Source organism: Piliocolobus tephrosceles, chromosome 2 (assembly GCF_002776525.5).
Source record: "Piliocolobus tephrosceles isolate RC106 chromosome 2, ASM277652v3, whole genome shotgun sequence".
Lineage (NCBI taxonomy): Eukaryota > Metazoa > Chordata > Mammalia > Primates > Cercopithecidae > Piliocolobus > Piliocolobus tephrosceles.
In genome coordinates this window covers 83788989-83811002 of record NC_045435.1, presented here as the reverse complement: position 1 = coordinate 83811002, position 22014 = coordinate 83788989, and the positions used below count along the sequence as shown (strand labels likewise).

The window sequence follows — 22014 nt, the reverse complement described above, 5'->3', positions numbered from 1 at the left end:
CTGATAATGGGCCAGCCTTCACCTCATCCATAGCTCAGTCGGTCAGCAAGGCATTAAACATCAAAGGGAAACTCCATTGTGCCTATCGACCCCAGAGCTCTGGATATGTAGAACGCATGAACCGCACCTAAAAAATACTCTTACAAAATTAATTCTAGAAACCGGTGAGAACTGGGTGAGGCTCCTTCCTTTAGCCCTACTTAGAGTAAGATGTACCCCTGACCGAGCTGGGTTTTCACCTTTTGAAATTATGTAGTTCTGTCTATCTTGTCTACGTTGAGAGACACCCATTTAGCAGAAATCTCTCAAGCTAATTTATTACAGTACCTGCAGTCTCTCCAATAGGTATGAGACATCATCCAGCTGGTTGTCTGGGGAGCACACCCAAATCCAGTTCCTGAACAGACAGGGCCCTGCCACTCTTTCCAGCCGGGTGACCTGGTGTACGTTAAAAAGTTCAAGAAGGACTCATTCCTGCCTGGAAAGGACCTCATACTGTCATCCTCACCACGCCAACAGCTCTAAAGGTGGACGGTATTCCTGCTTGGATTTATCACTCTCGCATCAAAAAGGCCAGCAAGACCCAGCAAGAAACATGGATCCCCAAGCCTGAGCCAGGCCCCTTAAAACTGCGTCTTGGCCGGGCACAGTGGCTCACACCTGTAATCCCAGCACTTTGGGAGGCCGAGGTGGACAGATCACAAGGTCAGGACATTGAGGCCATCCTGGCTAACGGTGAAACCCTGTCTCTACTAAAAATACAAAAAAATTAGCCAGGCATGGTGGCGGGCAACTGTAATTCCAGCTACTCAGCAGGCTGAGGCAGGAGAATCACTTGAACCTGGGAGGTGGAGTTGCAATGAGCCAAGATTGTATCACTGCACTCCAGCCTGGACGACAGAGCAAGACTCCGTCTCAAAAAAAACAAAAACAAAAACAAAAAAACCTGTGTCTAAGTTGCGTGAAGCCATCAAATTATTTATTTTTATTTACCTCTTTTGTTTGTTTCCACCTATCATGCCCTCTGCTCCATCCTACTCTTTTCTCCTTCTTTCACGACAGGACATGTGTGTGCAAACACTACTTGGAAGGCAGGAACCTCCAAAGAAGTCTCTTTTGCAGTCGATTTATGTGCTTTGTTTCCAGAGCCTGCCTGTACCCACAAAGAGCAATGCAATCTGCCGGTCATGGGAGCAAGAAACGTTGACCTGGCTGCAGGATTCGCACATACAGGAAGCCGGACTGGATGTGGGAGCTCTAAAGGTGCAGAAAAAGGACTCCAGAGCGTTGATTTTTACCTCTGTCCTGGAAATCACCCTGACTCTAGTTGTCGAGATTCCTTTTAGTTTTTCTGCCCTCTCTGGTCATGGGTAACCCTGGCCACTTACTCTGGAGGATCAACCTGGTCCTCAACCCTCTCTATAACTCACACTTCCCGTCCTAGACCTTGTGCTATAAGAAATTGCGACCCTCTTACTACAACTGTCTGTAACCCTAATTCAGCTCATTGGTATTATGGCATGTCATGGGGATTAAGGCTTTATATCTCAGGATTTCATGTTGGAACTATGTTCACCATTCAGAAAAAGGTCCTGGTCCCATGAAGCCCTCCTAAGCCAATCGGACCTGTAACTGATTTAGGTGACCCTATGTTCCAAAAACACCCAGACAGGGTCGATTTAACTGTCCCGCTACTCCTGGTTCCTAAATCTCAACTACAACGACAACATCTCCAACCCAGTCTGATGTCCATTCTGGATGGGGTGCATCACCTCCTTAATCTCACCCAGCCTAAACTAGCCCAAGATTGTTGGTTGTACCTGAAAGCAAAACCCCCATATTATGTTGGTTTAGGAGTAGAGGCCATGTTCAAGGTTAACTCTCTTTCTTGTCATACATGACTCCATGCCCTTACACTAGGAGACGTGTCAGGGAACGCCTCCTAATCAGCAACGGCTATAACTTATCTGCTTCTCCCTTCAGGTCACCTGTAATCAATCTCTACATACTTCCTTAAATGCCTCAGTTTCCTACCAGGCACCTAACAATACCTGATTGGCTTGTATTTCAGGCCTTACTCGCTGCATCAACGGGACTGAACCTGGACCTCTCCTGTGTGTGTTGGTTCATCTGCTCCCCCAGGTCTATGTGTACAGTGGGCCAGAAGGGCAACTTCTTATTCCTCCCCCTGAATTGCATTCCAGGTTTCGCCAAGCTGCCCCGCTCCTAGTACCCCTCCTGGCCGGCCTTAGCATAGCTGGGTCAGCAGCCATTGGCACGGCTGCTCTGGTTCAGGGAGAAACTAGACTAATGTCCCTGTCTCAGCAAGTAGATGCTGATTTAAGCAATCTCCAGTCAGCCATAAATATGCCACATACCCAAGTAAAGTCTCTAACTGAAGTAGTTCTTCAAAACCGCTGAGGCTTAGATCTACTATTTCTCTCCCAAGGAGGATTATGTGCAGCCCTAGGATAGAGTTGCTGTTTCTATGCCAGTCAGTCTGGAGTCATAAAAGATACCCTCCAAAGAGTTCAAGAAAATCAAGATAGACGCCAACAAGAACGAGAAAGTAACACCCCCTGGTATCAAAGCATGTTCAACTGAAATCCATGGCTAACTACTTTAATTACTGGATTGGCAGGACAACTTCTCCTCCTCTTGTTAAGTTTAATCTTCAGGACTTGTATATTAAATTGGTTCCTGAACTTTGTAAAGCAGCGCATAGCTTCTGTCAAACTTATGTATCTCAGAACCCAGTATAACCCCCTTGCTATAACTGAAGAATCAATGATTTGATTCCCCAAAACATGAGTGGGGAATGTGATACCCTACCCTGTTGTAACCTGAGTGACTCTCTCCTACAAGAGAGACAGCCGGACAGACTCCATTTTAGTTTCTTCACTTGCAGCCCCCTTTACCTCCCTCCCTTAAGTGCATAACTAGTGTAAACCAACTCAAAGCACGTCCAGGAATGCACCTACTGATAAGATACTGAGGCAAGCTGCACCAGCAGCTCCTGGGGACGCGCGCGGTGGATGGCACCCAAAACCTCTGCATTTATCTCTTTGTGATAGTTTAAGCCCCTGCACCTGGAACTGCTTTTTTTTTTTTGTAACTGTATTTGTAACCAATTAATTTTTTAACTTTTTGCCAGTTCTGCTTCTGTAAAAATTGCTTCAGCTAAATTCCCCCCACTCCTCTATTTAGACTACAGTATAAATACAAAACCAGCCCCTTCCTTGGGGCCAAGAGAATTTTGAGCGTCGGCTGCCTCTCAGTTGCTGGCTAATAAAGGACTTCTTAATTTGTCTCAAAGTGTGGCGTTTCTCTGTAACTCCCTTGGTTACAACAGTAATAGCTGTTATTAATTGCCTTTAAAAATCTGTCCTGTTTTTTTCCAGGTACTTAAAATACAAGTGCCAGTAAGTGGTTCTTATATATATTTTGGGGGGGGGGGGGGGTGCGGAATTCATTTTCCTTGTCTTCTGATATTTTAAAAATCCATCCATTTTTCAAGATTGAAAAGAATTATAGCAGGCCAGGCGCGGTGGCTCACGCCTGTAATCCCAGCATTTTGGGAGGCCGAGGCAGGCGGATCACGAGGTCAGGAGATCGAGACCATCCTGGCTAACGTAGTGAAACCCCGTCTCTACTAAAAATACAAAACATTAGCCAGACATGGTGGCAGGCATCTGTAGTCCCAGCTACTCAGGAGGCTGAGGCAGCAGAATGGTGTGAACCCGGGAGGTGGAGCTTGCAGTTAGCCGAGATTGTGCCACTGCACTCCAGCCTGGGCAACAGAGTGAGACTCAGTCTCAAAAAAAAAAAAAGAATTATAGTAAACACTTCATTCTTTTCTTTTTTTTTTGTCCCACCCATCCCTGCCCAACCAGCACTTCATTCTTTATAAAACTTTCTATAATGCTTTATTTGAATGTTACTATTACGTGCTTTCTAAAATGGTGTGAACTACCAAACTCATGGATTCTCACTAGGTTATCAGGCATACAGTAGTCTTTATCAGAATCAAATGAAACTTCATTAAAAAAACTACCAATATAGAAATTCTTGAGTATGATTCACATTTAACTGCTGGCACTATAATTTGTAGCTCTTTGATTCAGAATGTACATAGTACTCATGTTTTAGGCAATCGGTAATACAGTTTATTTTATTTTTTTTTGAGACAGAGTCTCGCTCTGTCACCCAGGCCAGAGTAGAGTAGCGTAATCTCAGCTCACTGCAACCTCCACCTCCTGAGTTCAAGCAATTCTCCTGCCTCAGCCTCCCCTGCTTCTGGGATTACAGGCACGTGCCACCACACCCAGCTAATTTTTGTATTTTTAGTAGAGATGGGCTGTCACCATTCACCACATTGGCCATGCGAGTCTGGAACTCCTGACCTCAGGTGATCCCCCCACCTCAGCTTCCTAAAGTGTTGTGATTACAGGCGTGAGTCACCACGCCCAACCTAAAGTTTAAATTTTCCTTAAAAAAAAAAAAAGTGTCCAAAGACCTAAAAGGGCTAAAACTAAAAAACTCTTAGAAGAAAATATAAAAATAAATCTTCATGACTTCAGATTTGGCAATGGGGACCATGGGGAGTGACTGCTAACAGGTACAGAGGTACAGGGTTTCTTGGGGGGTAATGAAAATATTCTAATATCTATTGTGGTAATTATTGTACAATATTGTAAACACAGTAAAAACCACTGAATTGTACACTTTAGATGAGTGAATTGTTATGTGTAATTTATATTTCAAAAGGTTGCTTAAAAAATTCTATAACATAAGCAGCTTGACACAGCTAATGAGACACTCACCTCTCTCTCAAATTCATCCTCCTCCTCCAAAAGATCATACACCTGCTCTAAAAGCTGAACTCCCAGGCCATGAATTACATCAGCTCTCAAGACTTCAACTAGTCTCCTGATCTTTTCAGAACCTGGCATGATAGCTAAAAGGCAATAACAAAGACAAAGGGAAAAATAAACACTTTTTACCACTATAGCAAGAACACTGCAATTTTTTAAAATTTTGCATTTTATTTTATTTTTATTTTTGAAACTGAGTCTCGTTCTGTTGCCCAGGCTGGAGTGCAGTGGCACGATCTCGGCTCACTGCAAGCTCCACCCCCTGGGTTCATGCCATTCTCCTGTCTCAGCCTCCCCAGTAATTGGGACTACAGGTGCCCGCCACCACGCCTGGCTAATTTTTTGTATTTTTACTAAAGACGGGGTTTCACTGTGTTAGCCAGGATGGTCTCGATCTCCTGACCTCGTGATCCACCCGCCTCAGCCTCCCAAAGTGCTGGGATTGCAGGCGTGAGCCACTGCACCTGGCCTATTTTTTTTTTAAGTGACAGAGTCTTGTACTGTCATGGGGATGTAGTGCGGTGTGACCATAGCTCACTATATAACCTCTAACTTCTGAGCTCAAGCAATCATCCTGCCTCAGCTTCCCAAGCAGCCAGAACTACAGGAATGCGCTACCACCTGCAACTAATTCTTAAATTTTTTGTAGTGATGGGGTCTATGTTGTCCTGGTTGGTCTTGAACTCCTGGCCTCAAGCAATCCTCTCACCTCGGTCTCCCAAAGCAGCGAGACTACAGGCATGATTATACCACACCAGGCCTTTTTTTTTTTTATTTTTTATTTTTTATTTTTATTTCATTTCATTTGATTTTTTGAGCTAGGGTCTTGCTCTGTCGCTCAGGCTGGAGTGCAGTGGCATGCTCATGGCTCACTGTAGCCTCAACCTCCTGGGTTCAAGAAATCTTCTCACCTCAGCCTCCTGAGTAGCTGGGACTACAGGCATGGACCACTATGCCCGGCTAATTTTTGTATTTTTTGTAGACACAAGTTTTCATCATGTTGCCCAGGCTGGTTTCAAACTCCTGGACTCAAGCAATCTGCCCTCCTCAGCCTCCCAAAGTATAGGCATGAGCCACCGCACCCAGCAGGCCTGTTTCTAAAAAAATCTTAACATACTAACATTCTTTTTTCCCTATGACAAGAGTTTGGTTTAATGACTTAAAATTTACATATGAACTTAAGCTTCGCTACCATCTCTTAAACCTTAAAAACACCACAACTGTCTAACTTGAAGAAAAGTCACATGAAAAACCACAAACATTTATCTATTTATTTATTTTTAAAAATCAATGTTCATGTAACTTTTCAGGAATACCTCTGTTGCATAACACAGGATATACCTTTTACGGAGATATGCAAATGAAATAATTTTAAAAACACAAAAAAAATTTATAGGCATTAGTTCCTTGTTTTGACATATTTCTCCAATAAACACATGCTCTCCAGTTTGCTGTAAAAGAATAAATTGGGCCAGGCGTGGTGGCTTACACCTGTAATCCCAGCACTTTCGGAGGCCAAGGTGGGAGGATCACCTGAAGTCAGGAGTTCAAGACCAACCTGGCCAACATGGTGAAACCCCGTTTCTACCAAAAATACAAAAATTAGCCGGGCATGGTGGTGCATGCCTGTAGTCCCAGCTACTCAGGAGGCTGAAGCAGGAGAATCTCTTGAACCCAGGAAGTGGAGGTTGCAGTGAGCCAAGATCATGCTACTGCACTCCAGCCTGGGTGACAAAGTGAGACTCCATCTAAAAAACAAAAAATAATAATAAGCTGATCACCTGAAGGTAGCTCTTTAAAATGGATTTCCTCTGCCTCTTCTGCAACCTTCCCATGAAGTATCAGTGTGTCCCGATATTTCCGATGAAGTTTGAATTCTGACACTGGGTTTGCTACCAGGACATCTTCACAGCTCTCTTTAGAATCCAGCTTCAGAGTCTGAGTCATCAATTGTACCAAGGCATTAATTTCATTTGTCTGACCTTTCCTGGGGGAAAAAAGTATCCCTCTGTTATTTAATTGACTTCATGAGAATTTTTCGTTAAAAAATTACATGCAAAACCTTTAGGGAGTTCTGCTTTGAAATGTCCAAGTAAGCTCCTACAGACTGACCTGACACTTCCACAAATAACAACTACAAACTGTAGACAAAATACAAAACTCAACAATGTAAAGGCAATGCAGAATAAACAAAATCTGCAGGCAGATCTCGGAGAACAGTCAACACCTTTTAGCCTGAGGGCAGGCCATGGGCAGATCAAAGTACAAGAGAACTCACAATCTTTCCGGCCTACAGAAAGGAGAGTTCAGAACAACCACTGTCACTAGAAAGTGACAGAGGAACCTTGGAGACAGTAAAAGAAACAGCCCCAGATTCTGTGTATAAATTCTACCTGTTTCAAAGTAACTTAACCACACTCAAGTACAAAGCTCAAGAACAGTTAAACACAAAATACCAGCTTCCAATGAGGTAAAATTCAGTATCTAGCATCCCATCAAAAATAACCAGATGTGTAAAGAAGCAGGAAAATATCATGCATTTGTGAAGAGACAGAAATCAGTTAAGAGAAACATATCCAAAAATGACACAACCAATAGAATAAATGAGGACATTAAAATGGGTAGTATAAATATATTCCATATGGCCAAGGTAGAAGAAAACATGAACATGTTAAGGAGACACAAAGATATTTTAAAAAGACCCAAATCAAATTCCTAGAAATGAAAGATACAATATATTAAATACACGGGATAGGATTAACAAGAAAAGATTAATGAACTCAAAGACATAGCAATAGAATCTATGAAATGTGAAACAGAAAAAAAGTAAAAATAGGCCAGGTGCAGTGGCTCGTGCCTGTAATACCAGCATTCTGGGAGGCCGAGGCAGGTGGATCACCTGAGGTCAGCAGTTCAAGACCAGCCTGGCCAATATGGTGAAACCCAGTCTCTACTAAAAATACAAAAATGTAGCCGGGCATGTGTGGTGGCACGTGCCTGTAATCCCAGCTACTCGGGGGGGGGGGGGGGTGCTGATACAGGAGAATCACTTGAACCCGGGAGGCAGAGGTTGTAGTGAACCAAAATCATGCCACTGCACTCCAGTCTGGACGACAGAGTGAGACTCTGTCTCAAAAAAAAAATAAAAATAAAAAATAAAATATTTTTTAAAAACATAAAAATAAACAGAGCATCAGTGAGCTGTGGCACAAATTTAAGGAGTCTAATATACATGTAATTGGAATCCCTAAGATGGCAGAAAGAAGTCAAAAAAAAAAAAAAAATGTGAAGAAATAATGGCCAGGCCAGGCGTGGTGGCTCACACCTGTAATCCCAGCACTTTGGGAGGCCGAGGCGGGTGGATCACAAGGTCAGGAAATCGAGACCATCCTGGCTAATATGGTGAAACCCCATCTCTACTAAAAATACAAAATATTAGCAGGGTGTGGTGGTACGTGCCCATAGTCCCAGCTACTCGGGAGGCTGAGGCAGGAGAATTGCTTGAACCTGGGAGGCAGAGGTTACAGCGAGCCGAGATCATGCCACTGCACTCCAGCCTGGGCGACAGAGCAAGACTCCATCTCAAAAAAAAAAAAAAAAGAAAATTAGACATGTGCATAGAAGACACATTTTTGGCCAGATTAGTTCACACCTGTAATCTCAGCACTTTGGGAGGCCAAGGTGGGCGGATCACCTTAGGTCAGAAGTCGAGACCAGCCTGACCAACATGGAGAAACCTTGTTTCTACTAAAAATACAAAATTAGCCAGACGTGGTGGCACATGCCTGTAATCCCAGCTACTAGGGAGGCTGAGGCAGAAGAATCGCTTGAACCCAGGAGGCAGAGGTTGCAGTGAGCTGAGGTCATGCCACAGCACTCCAGCCTGGGCAACAAGAGCGAAACTCTGTCTCAAAAAAAAAAAAGAAGAGACATTTTTAGCTCCAGCATATGCCACAAACCATTTATAATTTTATCAGTGGCAATACTAGATATCTGAATACTACTGAAAATGTACATTTAATATTCATTAAAACAGAAATAGTTTATAAAGGGAGACAGAAAAACAAGAACTTACCCTTCCCTGCAATCCCCATCTGACTTATCAGTTGAACTTGTTGAAGAACTTAACTCATCCTCAGACAGACAATGAATCAGTTTCCTTTCCTATTAAATGTTTGGAAGACATAAAATTCTACATGACAACCCAACCAGAATGTGATACTTGAACCAGTCTTAGAGGCAACAACTAGACACAATATGTTCCTAGGTGCAATACAGCAGGAGAATCTAACAAATACAAAAATTGTTCCCATATGATTTGTGGCAAAAAAGAACACCAAAAACTGATTTTACCCATATGATATCCCAGTTCACTCATAAAGTTCACAAGAATAACTGAAGAACATCAGGTGAAGTTTTGTTTGTTTTTGTTTTTGTTTATTTGTTTTGTTTTTTGGGTTTTTTTTTTGAGACAGAGTCTTGCTCTGTTGCCAGGCTGGAGTGCAGTGGCACGATCTCGGCTCACAGCAACTTCTGACTCTCCGGTTCAAGCGATTTTTCTGCCTCAGCCTCCCAAGTAGCTGGGATTACAGGCACATGCCACAACACCCAGCTAATTTTTATATTTTTAGTAGAGACGGGGGTCTCACCATGTTGGCCAGGGTGGTCTTGAACTCCTGACCTCATGATCCGCCCACCTCAGCCTCCCAAAGTGCTGAGATTACAGGCGTGAGCCACCGCGCCTGGCCAAGGTGAAGTTTTACAAGAGTCTCAGCTGTCAAGAAATTTCCAGAGGAGAGTGGATGGCTAGTTCTGGTGTATCTACTCCTAAGCAGAGGGCTTGCTCTATAGGAATGTTGGCATTTTAAATTACCTAGGCAACCTCAGCTTGCCTGTTTTTTTGTTTTTGTTTTTGTTTTTTTTGGATACAGGGGTGTCACTATGTTGCCCAGGCTGGCCACAAACTCCTGGGCTCAAGCAATCCTCCTTCCTTGGCCTCCCAAGTAGCTGGGATAACAGCCACAAGCCACCATGCCCAGCTTCAGCTTGCTCTTAATGTGAGACTGTTAAAGTGCTTTAAAGGATTACCTAATAATACACATAAACCTTACAACTCTGGGATATGGAAGGCAGCCTCTATTAGTGAAATGACTAAATGATATAGTTAAAGAAATAATACATCCATTACTTTCAAAGAGCGGGAAGAATTCCCAGAGTATTATACAGAGAGGTGAACATGGGTTACAAACCTAGCAATTACCCATTTAGCCAAAAGATGGTGTCCCTACATCATCTACAGGCAAGAAGGTAAACTACATTGACACAAATAAGAAATTGAGGAATGATTAGCAAGTGAGACTCAAATCTGGCAACACACATGGGTATGTTGGTATCACAGCAGACTGAGCAAAGCGTTGCCTACTGCAAGTCCTTAGAAAGTTCTGTTTACTTATTTATTTATATTTTTGAGACAGGGTCTTGCTCTGTCACCCAGGCTAAAGCACAGTGGTACGAACACAACTCACTGTAGCCTTGACCTCTTGGGCTCAAGTGATCCTTCCACCTCAGTCCCCTGAGTTGCTGGGACTATAAGTGTGCGCCACCTTGCCAGGTTAATTTTTTTTTTTTCTTAGAGACAGGGTCCAACTATGTTGCCCAGATTGATCTCAAGCTCCTGGGCTAAAGCAATCTTCTCACCTTGGCTTCCCAAAGTGCTAGTATTATAAGCGCGAGCCACTGCATCAGGCCAGGAAGTCCTGTTTTAAAGACCAACCTAAGAACTATCTTCAATTAGGCTATCAATTGTTTTATAAGAGTACCTGAAAAATTTATTTCCTTAATGGGTCAAACATAATCCTTTTGATTATTATTTACCAGTTCCTTTCTTTATCAAGAGTGAAAAGATGTAATAAGCTGGCCCAGTCCCAAAAATAAATGGAGCTGACATTTAAAAGGTTTACTGCATTAGGCCTGCCAGAAGTAGACTGTCCACCTTCTTCTCTCTTAGGAGTACGTAATGCACCTGAGTGACACTGCAGTCAGAGGAGAGCCGTCGGGCGGGCATGGGCTGATCTTCCTCCTGGGGTTTTCCTTGCCCTGCTACACTCAGAGAAGCTTTCCTCACTGAAGGGCCTGAAAAAGCAAACATCCCCAGTAGTTGTTTGTGGTGGGCTGCCCCAACTGAAGAGGGCTTTGTATTTGGTATTGAACGTACCCCAGCAAGAGCTGGCCCAAAAGTAACTCAAACAGCATATTTATCATTACTCTGGTGTCTGACACTTCAGTTGAAATCTTAGCTCTGGATCCACCAGTTCTGTGACCTTGGGCAAGTTACTTAACTCCTCAGAGCCTCTGTTTCCTCAGCTGCAAAATGGTGATAATAATGCATATTTTGGCAGTTACTGTAAATATGAAATGAGATAATACCCTTAATATGTTTACCATAATGCCTAAGACATGGTCAGCATTCAATAAATGGAAACTGCTAGTACTATCTTTAAAAAATAATAAAAAGAATGATAGCCCTCAGCCTAGGGCAGCACCACACCCCCAGCAACCTCCCTCTGTTCCTAAGATGACAGCAATTCACTGACCAGTGGACACTGGACATGGAAAAAAGTTAAACATTCACTTGATTTCTGGTCTGAAACCTCCCAAGAGTTACTGCCACTCAAAGCCCTCTTGTTATTTCTTTAATATCCCCCTCTGCTGATATTTGAACCAGATTCAACACTCTATGATGATTTCTTAAAAGGCTTGACTAAGAAATTTCAAAATCTTTTCCAAATCAATTTCCTACATGTTTTACTGCTGCTGGAAAGTTTCAACCTCTCATAGTCAGAACCAGTGCTTCTGTCCACGGACCATACCTCTAACTGCCAATTAGGTGAAGAAAAGAAGTCAACTTTACCTGAAGAGGACATTTCTTCCTGTGACTGCTTTAGTCGCCTCCTCTCTCTGGCTGATAATGGTCGATCCTTTAAAAGAAAGTCACAGAGTCACTTCCATTCCTACTTGCTATTCTTATAACACCTACAATCCATGACGTATCATCCAGCATTAAGAAAAAGGTCTCAGCTGGATGCGGTGGCTCACACTTCTAATCCCAACACTCTGGGAGGCTGAGCTAGGCAGATCATGAGGTCAGGAGTTCGAGGCCAGACTGACCAACATGGTGAAACCCCATCTCCACTAAAAATACAAAAATTAGCCCACCATGGTGGTGCGTGCCTATAGTCCCAGCTACTCGGGAGGCTGACGCAGGAGAATTGCTTGAACCTGGGAGGCGGTGGTTGCAGTGAGCTGAGATCATGCCATTGCGCTCTAGCCTGGGTGACAGAGCAAGACTCCGTCTCAAAAAAAAAAAAAAAAAAAGAAAGAAAAGAAAAAGGTCTTACCTCAGCCTGGGTGACACAGCAAGACCAAAAAAAAAAAAGGTCTTGCACTGGACTTACAGGAGTGTCCACTAGAAACCAGCCCACAGCAGGGTTATAGCTACTAGTGAGAAATGATCACAGATCTTGTTTCTGGGAGGTGCTCATTTTTAGAAGGGCAAATGGGGACTTTCACATTTGCCATATTCAGAATCTACTTGGTTTCTGTTTGTTTGTTTGTTTTTTTTTGAGACGGAGTCTTGCTCTGTAGCCCAGGCTGGAATGCAGTGTGACCCGATCTCAGCTCACTGCAAGCTCTGCCTCCCAGGTTCACACCATTCTCCTGCCTCAGCCTCCCAAGTAGCTGGGACTACAGGCGCCCGCCACCATGCCCAGCTAATTTTATTTTTGTATTTTTAGTAGAGACGGGGTTTCACTGTGTTAGCCAGGATGGTCTCGATCTCCTGACCTCATGATTCACCCACCTCGGCCTCCCAAAGTGCTGGGATCAGGCGTGAGCCACCTTGCCCAGCCTACTTGGTTTCTTTAATTCACTGGAAGTGACCATCTCTGAAACCACAGAATCTGTCCATTTCAATCAAAGATTCTACTGAGGCTGGGTGTGGTGGCTAACACCTGTAATCCTAGCACTTTAGGAGGCTGGGTGCAGGTGGATCATCTGAGGTCAGCAGTTTGAGACAAGCCTGGCCAACATGGCGAAACCCCATCTCTAATAAAATACAAAAATTAGACAAGCATAGTGGCTGGCACCTATAGTTCCAGCTACTGGGGAGGCTGAGGCAGGAGAATTGCTTGAACCTAGGAGGTGGAGGTTGCAGTGAGCCAAGATCATGCCACTGCACTCCAGCCTGGGCAACAGAGCGAGACTCCATCTCAAAAAAAAAAAAAAAGATTCTGCTGAGATCACATCTGTCCCATCTGTCCCTTCCAGTGTTTGGCAAGAAGCAGAGCTAAGATGTTTGAACACGAAACTTCATAATATACACAAGATTTTACAACCAATAAGAAGGTTTTGGAGGGGTTTTGCTTTGAGACAGGTTCTCGCTCTGTCACCCAGGCTTCAGTACAGTGGCATGATCTCGGCTCACCTTAACCTCTGCCTTTTGGGTTAAAGCCATCCTCCCACCTCGGCCTCATAGTAGCTGGGACTATAGGCACGTGCCACCACATTTTGCTAATTTTTAAATTTTTTGTAGAGACAAGGTTTCACTATATTGCCCAGGCCAATCTTGAACTCCTGGGCTCAATTGATCCTCTTACTTCAGCCTCCCAAAGTACTGGGATTACATGCATGAGCCGCCACACCTGACTATAAGGTTTTTAAAAATCCAACATATGTTCCCACAAACCTTTGATGATGACATCTCACTGCTCCTTGAACTGCTCACAGACCCAGTGACCACTCTACATTGGTTTTCAGCCTCTTTTTGTATTGATGTGATATCCACTTTCCCAACAATGGGATGAGAAGGCAAAAATCGAGGAGGCGACTCTTGGAACTTAAATAATTAAAAAAGAAGATTAACAGTTTCATATATAGCCCCTTCCAATGTTCGTCTATCAGCAGGTTCCCTATGTATGAGTCAATGGTTTGCCCTTAAAACCTTCAAAACATTGCATTTTTTTGAAAAGACTCTGCCAAAAGTCAATCATCTAAGAAGCTTATGGAGAGGATACCTGTTGAAGTCATTTCAAGAAATGAGATGTCAACATGATTCTGTGGGGAAGCTGAAGAAAGAACTGTTCATCAGTATAATACAGATGGAGTCAAAGGTTTACCCTCATTAGCCTATTCCTTTAACTTTTAAAATGATCTGTCCATCTTTGCTGGAGAAGATAAAATCCTTACTCTCTTCCAACTCACTGATATTTGAAAATTAGTATTTAGCATCTTGCCATTGTCACCCTTCTGTATATGTTCCTTGCATTTCTTACATGCCTTTTAGCAATTGTTAATTGCTCTAAATAGAAACTGAGCTTCCCAAAGTCCACCTCCCAAACCAAAGCAAAATGACTTACAGCAAAGAGATCTCTGCCAACCTGTCTCTTTTCCCCTCTGTGCTCAGTCTGTTCTCTCTTCTTCTGCCGTCGCTGTCGAGACAGAGAAGGTTCAGACCCAGAGTTGTGTGGCTGTAAATCTGGGTGGATTCTGCCCTGTTTTTCTATAGTACATTCACCAGCAACTTGATCCTTAAAAATAATAAAATGACATTTTAAAGTATAGCAGCAACCTGGTACTAAAGTAAGCTGCCCATAAAAAGTGGTTTTTGTCTTTAGCATGAAAACTTTCCTCAAAAAACTGTTTCCATATTGCAATTTAAAGTGTTACCTGGAAGTTGTAAATTGACCCATCACAATGTAAAGTTCACAATATGGTGCAAATATAACAATGCAGAATTGAATACAAAGGTATACATAACCTTCCTCTTAGAAAACAAAAGAAGTGGGCCAGGTATGGTGGCTCACGCCTGTAATCCCAGCACTTTGGGAGGCTGAGGCAGGCAGATCATGAGGTCAGGAGTTCAAGATCAGCCTGACCAACATGGTGAAACCCCATCTCTACTAAAAATACAAAAAGTAGCCGGGCATGGTGGTGGGCACCTGTAATCCCAGCTACTCGGGAGGCTGAGGCAGGAGAACTGCTTGAACCTTGGCGGGGAGAGGTTGCAGTGAGCCGAGATCACGCCATTGCAATTCAGCCTGGGCGACAGAGTAAGACTCCGTCTCAAAAAAAAAGAAAAAGAAAACAAAAGCAGTTACAATTTCAAATTTTTGTGCAATGAAATTAAATCATAATGCAACAGTTAAAAAATAATAATTATAAAAGGAAGCAAACGCACACAAAAACTCAAAATAATGAATAGTCTTTTGAACATCCAAATGGTCAAACTCTCCATGCCTACTTTTAAACACAATGAAAATGAGAAGAAGCTGAGTGTGGTAGCTCACGCCTGTAATCCCGACACTCTGGGAAGCCAACTCAGGAAGACCACTTGAGGCCAGGAGTTCAAGACCAGCCTGAGCAACATAGAGAGACCTCCATCTCCATTTAAAAAAAAAAAAAAAAAAAAGTCAGATGTGGTGATATGCCAGGTAGTCACAGCTACCCAGGAGGCTGAGGTGAGAGGATTGCATGAGTCCAGGAGGTCAAGGCTACCTTGAGCCAGTTTTGAGACAGTGTCTCGCTCTGTTGCCCAGGCTGGAGTGCAATGGCACGATCTCGGCTCACTGCAATCTCCGCCTCCTGGGTTCACACCATTCTCCTGCCTCAGTCTCCTGAGTAGCTGGGACTACAGGCGCCCACCACCATGCCCAGCTAATTTTTTTTTGTATTTTTACTAGAGACGGGGTTTCACCATGTTAGCCAGGATGGTCTCAATCTTCTGCCCTTGTGATCCACCCGCCTCAGCCTCCCAAAGTGCTGGCATTACAGATGTGAACCACTGCGCCTGGCCAAAAAAAATTTTTTTTTTTTTTTTTTTGAGACGGAGTCTTGCTGTCACCCAGGCTGGAGTACAGTGGCCGGATCTCAGCTCACTGCAAGCTCCGCCTCCCGGGTTCACGCCATTCTCCTGCCTCAGCCTCCCGAGTAGCTGGGACTACAGGCGCCGGCCACCACGCCCAGCTAGTTTTTTTGTATTTTTTAGTAAAGACGGGGTTTCACCGTGTTAGCCAGGATGATCTCGATCTCCTGACCTCGTGATCCGCCCGTCTCGGCCTCCCAAAGTGCTGGGATTACAGGCGTGAGCCACCACACCCGGACCAAAATTTTTTAATAAATTAAAAAGATAATGAGGAGTTGTCTTTCTGAAAATGAATGTTTATTTGCAATGCTGACAGGCAAAGACAAAATGCTGACATCAGTTATCCAAATGTTCTGATTTTTTTCTCTTCCTCCAAATAAAAATAATTGTTTTAATTAAATCACTTAAATTGTGGTTAATCTAAAACTACTGGTTTGATTCAATTATTTTTTAAAATCTCCTCATAACTTTTCATAGGTTTTCCATTCTGAAAATGAACAAATGTTTTAAATGAATTCCAATTTAATAAAAATTTATTTCCCAAGTAAACATCAGTTATTTGGATGTACCCTAAAAAGTACAATAAAAAGAGAGTCTTATGTGAGAAACTTAACTGCCCTGAGCCCAGTTTCATAATTTAAAAATGGACCTAATACCCACAGCTATATTATATTACTATTTGAGGATTAGCTGAGAGAATACACTAAAAGTACTTAGGACTATGTCCGATGCATATTAATTAGATGCTCAGCCAGGCGCAGTGGCTCACACCCGTAATCATAGCACTTTGGGAAGCCAAGGTGTGAGAATGATTTGAGCCCAGTCAGGAGTTTGAGACCAGCCTAGACAACATAGGGAGACCCTGTCTCTACAAAAAGATAGAAAAAATTAGCCAGGCATGCTGGCGTATGCCTATAGTCCCAGCTACTCAGGAGGCTAAGGTTGGAGGATCACTTGAGCCTAGGACACCGAGGCTGCAGTGAGCTGAGATCACATCACTGCACTCCAGCCTCAGCAACAGAGCAAGGACCTGCAGAAGAGGAAGAGGGGAGGGGAGGGGAGGATGGGAGACAATATTTTCTTCTTTTTGTTTTTTTGAGATGGAGTCTCGCTCTGTTGCCCAGGCTGGAGTGCACTGGGGCAATCTCAGCTCACTGCAACCTCCACCTCCCAGGTTCAAGCGATTCTCCTGCCTCAGCCTCCTGAGTAGCTGGAATTATAGGCACACGCCACCATGCCCAGCTAATTTTTGTATTTTTAGTAGAAACAGAGTTTCACTATGTTGGCCAGGCTGGTCTTGAACTCCTGACCTCAAGTGATCCTCCTGCCTCAGCCTCCCACAGTGCTGGGATTACAGGCGTGAGCCACCATTCCTGGCCGGGAGACAATATTTTCAAATGCTGTATCTAATAAGGAACTGGTATCTAGAATAAAGAACTCTCAGAATTCAATAATAAAATGATAAACCAATTTTAAAATTGGCAAAGAATTCAAACAGTTTATTTCTCCAAAGGAGAAATACTGGCCAAAGTATATAAAAAGATGCTTAAGGCTGGGTGTGGTGGCTCACACCCATAATCCCAGCACTTTGGGAGGCTGAGGCAGGCTGATAACTTGAGGTCAAAGTTTGTGACCAGCCTGACCGACATGGTAAAACCCCATCTCTGCTAGAAAAACTACAAAAATTAGCTGGACCTGGTGGCACATGCCTGTAATCTCAGCTATTCAGGAGGCTGAGACTGGAGAATCACTTGAACCCAGGAGGCACAGGTTGCTGTGACTGTTACAGGGTACTGGGTTTCTTTTTGGTTTGATGCAAATATTCTTCTATGTTTAAACTGATACATAGAATTACTGATTTTCCTAAAATGACAAGAGAACCCACACATTTGTAACTGCACTTTCAGTCTTCTCTCCAAAACCAGTATCTCATGTGTGCATATCACTTACCTGGTCCTTTGGCTTTTGTTCTTTGATTAGGGGCTGCAGAGGCTTCACTGGTTCATTTTCCCCAGTGACAATGTCAGAGGACCACATGGGAATCAGGTTTTCAGGCTGGGCACTGGATTTACTGTTGTCCTGAAGCATCTCCTCTTTCACTTGAGAAATACTGCATATACCTCCTAACTCATTAGAGGCATCCAAGTGTCTTGGCTGATTATCCTGAACGAAGTCATCACTCACTGAATCCCTCCCTTTTGCAGGTAAGATGTCAATATTTACCTTACTGATTGTGGCTAATTCTGTGGTATTGCTAAAGTCCTGTTTGCAGGTATGGGCTTTCAGACTGGCAGGTGACTTCAAGGGACCAGAGGCCCTGGGTTTCTCCTGGGACAAACATTTGCCTTCATCCTGAATGAAAATATGTTTGGAAATTATTATAGAACTCCTCATATCTTATACCAAATCAACTCAAAATACAACAAGAGGTTCCTCAAAAAGTTAAACATGGAATTACCATATGACCCAGCAATTCCACTCGTAAGTATGTAATCTAAGGAACTGAAAGCAGGGACTCAAGTAAATATTTGTACACCAATGTTTATAGCAGCTTTATTCAAAATAGCCAAAAGGCAAAAACAACCCAAAAGTCCATCAGCAGATGAAGACATAAACCAAATGTGGCAAATACTGCCGGGCACGGTGGCTCACGCCTGTAATCCCAGCAGTTTGGGAGGCTGAAGCAGGTAAATCACTTGAGGCCAGGAGCTCGAGACTAGCCTGGGCAACATGGTGAAATCCCACCTCTACTAAAAATAAAAAAATTAGCCAGGTGTGGTAGTGCATGTCTGTAGTCCCGGTTACTTGGGAGGCTGAGGCAGAAGGATTGCTTGAGCCTAGGAAGTGGAGGTTGTAGTGAGCCGAGAGCCCGCCACTGCACTCCAGCCTGGGCAACAGGAGTGAAACGCTGTCTCAACAACACAAAAAAAGGCAAATACATACAATGGAATATTTCTAATCCATAAAAAGGAATGAAGTTCTGATACATGCTAAAACATGAATGACCCTTGAAAACATGCTAAGTAAAATAAGCCAGGCCAGGTGTGGTAGCTCACGCCTATCATCCCAGTACTTTGGGAGGCAGAGGCAGAAGGATCACTTGAGCTCAGGAGTTTGAGACCAGCCTAGGCAACATGACGAAACTCCATTTCTATAAAAATAAAATACCAAAAAATTAGCTGGGCATGGTGGCAAGTGCCTGTAGTCCCAGCTAATTGGAACCCTGAGTGGGAGGACTGCTTGAGCCGGGAGGTCAAGGCTGCAGTGAGCCGTGATCGCACCACTGCACTCCAGCCTGGTTGACACAGTGAGATCCTGTCTCAGAAAAGAAAAGAAATAAGCCAGGACAGGGCAGGGAGCAAGCAGGGGCAGGACTGGCACTGTGGCTAGAGATGCTGCTGGGCTGCAAAGGTGATGGGCAGCTGGGAACTCTACACTGAAGGCGCAGAGGTGAGGCACAATGCCCAGAAGGCTGGTAAATTGAATGCTGAGGACAGAAGAGTCTGATGACATAATACTGAATTTCTTTGTTTGGAGTACACATTATGAACTCTTTCTGGAGCATGTCTACAAGCTCTATATGGAAACGATCTGAAGCTGAAAACATTGGCAGGGGATGTGAAAATCAGTCTTCTATGAACTATGCCAAAGAAACAGGTGCCTTCTATTCCCAAAAATGCTTTGCCCATAACTAAGCCTACACCTTCTGCCCCAGCAGCACAGTCAACAAATGGCATGCATGCTTCCTCCAGACTCATCCACCTGAAATACTCTCTTCTTGCAGAATTTACCTTGGTTGTGGAGCAGATGTTATTAGGTGTCTATGTGCAGCCATCTTATCCCTCTCTATTAAAGTGGTTTGGACTAATAATCATAGAGCATAGACTTTATCAAGATGGCATATTTAGGCAGGCGTGGTGGCTCACACCTATAATCCCAGCACTTTGAGAGTCTGAGGCGAGTGGAGCACTTGAGGTTAGGAGTTCAAGACCAGCCTGGCCAACATGGTGAAACCCGTCTCTAACCAAAAATATAACAATTTGCTGGTGTGGTGCCACGTGCCTGTAATCCCAGCTACTCAGGAGGCTGAGGCAGGAGATCACTTGAACCCAGGAGGCAGAGTTTGCTGTGAGCCAAGATCACACCACCACACTCTAGCCTGGGCAACAGAGCAAGACTCTGTCTCAAAAAAGAGAAAAAAAAAAGATGGTGTATTTAAGTTTGCAGTTTACATCCATCCCTGATTACTATCCAGATGGTGACTATCCATGCTTGATATTCGGTATTCCCATCTTTCACCTACTAGGTGATGCCACCTCAGATGAACTGGATGTGAAGAGAGCATTTGGAAAATGGAGGTGGAATCATAATCAAATTTGGCAAGTACTAACAATATGCAGGGAGAGTTTTCTACAAGATTGATAAAAAAGCCCCCTAAACCCTGAGGCTGTAATACTGTATGAGAAAGATATTCAGCTTTTTAAGAGTAAAGTGGTTGACAGTGTTAAGGTGTGCATTTCTCGTTTGTCTGACCAATCTAAAATAAAAGACTCATGCAATTAGCTTTTCTCCATGGAATCCTTCTGTACATGATGAAGCCAAAGAAAAGATGCTGACTCAGAAAAGCCTGAAGAACAGCACAATAAGTGTTTGTGTCGCCGGCCTGTCATAGGTAAAGACTGGCTCAGTACAATCTTTTAGTAAAGAAGAGAAAACAGTAGCAACTTAAGACATGGTGAATCTGGTACACCATGCACTTTCCTGCTGGACTCTGGACTAGTTCAAGCTGACCAATGGCAATGGACAGCCTGAAAAACAAAACCGTGTTAACAATGAAAAAAAAAGAAAGAAAGAAGCCAGAAACAGAAAGACAAATATTGTACGATTCCACTTATATAATATATCTAGAACAGGCAAATCCATAAAGACAAAAAGTAGACGAGAGCTTACCAGGGCCTGAGGATAGAGGGAATAGAAAATTATTGCTCAATGGGTACGAAGTTTCTGTTTGAAATGATGGAAAGGTTTTGGAAGATAGTGATGATGGTTGCATGATACTGTGAATGTAATTAAGGACAATGAATTATATGCTTCATATGTAGTATTAGACCACATTAACAGAATGAAGGAAAAAAACACATGATCAACACCCTTACGTGATGATTTTCAGGGCTGTGGGAAAAAAAAAAACACCTTTTCATGAGTAAAAAAAAAATTCAACAAACTAGGAATAGAAAAAAAAAATTCATAACATAATAAAAGTCACATATGAAACACCCACAGTAAACATCACATTTAATGGTGAAAGACTGAAAGCTTTTCCTCTAAGATCAGGAACAAGGCAAGAATACCTATTTTCACCTCTTCTAGTCAATATAGTACTAGAAGTTCTAGTCAGAGCAATTAGGCAAGGAAAAAAAAATAAGGCATCAAAATTAGAAAAGAAGAAGTAAAATTATCTCCTTTTGCAGATGATATGATCTTGTGTGTAGGAAACCCCAAAGATTCCACACACAGAAACTGTTGGAACTAATAAATGAACTGAGCAAGGTAGCAAGAGGCAAAGTCAACATACAAAAAACAGTTGCATTTCTATATACTAACCATAGACAATCTGAGAAGCAAATTACAAAAACAATTCAATTTACAACAGTATCAAAAATAATAAAATAATTAGGAATTAACCAAAAGGTGAAAGAAAGACTCACATAGTGAAATCTACAAAATGGTGTTGAAAGAAATGTAAAGAAGACATAAATAAATGGAAACACATCCCATGTTCATGGATTGGAAGATTGTTAACATCGTTCGTTCTTTTTTTCTCTTTTTACAATTGGGCATCTCCTTGAGAAGAGCTTAATATTGTTAATATATTAATACTACCCAGAGCAATCTATAGATTCAATCTAATCCTTATCAAAATCCCAATGACATTCTTTGGAAAAACAGAAAAATCCATCCTAAAATTCAATGGAATCTCAAGGGCTCCCAAATAGCCAAAACAATCTTGAAAAAGAAGAATAGAGATGGAGGGCTCATGCCTCACGATTTTAAAACATACCACAAAACCACATTATCAAAACAGTGTAGTATTCGTATAAAAACAGACATTATACATAGAAACGAATGGAACAGAATGGGGAACCCAGAAATAAACCTTCACATGTGTGGGCAAATGATTTTTGACAAAGGTGCCATGATCATTTAATGAGGAAAGGACAG

At 42.9% G+C, this 22014-nt stretch overlaps 1 protein-coding gene and 1 pseudogene across 4 annotated transcripts in view; one reads left to right on the top strand and one right to left on the bottom strand.

The window, feature by feature from the left end:
• The window catches only part of NEK4 (NIMA related kinase 4), a 68871-nt gene that overhangs the window by 32787 nt on the left and 14070 nt on the right, over positions 1 to 22014 (bottom strand). Inside the window, exons 7-14 of one of the 4 annotated variants that reach the window (XM_023195621.2) lie at positions 17743 to 18144; positions 14288 to 14458; positions 13618 to 13767; positions 11785 to 11851; positions 10897 to 11006; positions 8950 to 9038; positions 6656 to 6861; positions 4824 to 4957 (exon numbers count right to left, since the gene is read on the bottom strand). In XM_023195621.2, the coding sequence (XP_023051389.2) occupies positions 4824 to 4957; positions 6656 to 6861; positions 8950 to 9038; positions 10897 to 11006; positions 11785 to 11851; positions 13618 to 13767; positions 14288 to 14458; positions 17743 to 18144 (1329 nt within the window). Of the gene's footprint in view, positions 1 to 4823; positions 4958 to 6655; positions 6862 to 8949; positions 9039 to 10819; positions 11007 to 11784; positions 11852 to 13617; positions 13768 to 14287; positions 14459 to 17742; positions 18145 to 22014 lie in introns of those variants that run through there. The other 3 variants (XM_023195622.2, XM_023195623.2, XR_002727163.1) reach the window with 3 other exon arrangements.
• On the top strand, positions 19338 to 20521 carry LOC111528800 (annotated as a pseudogene).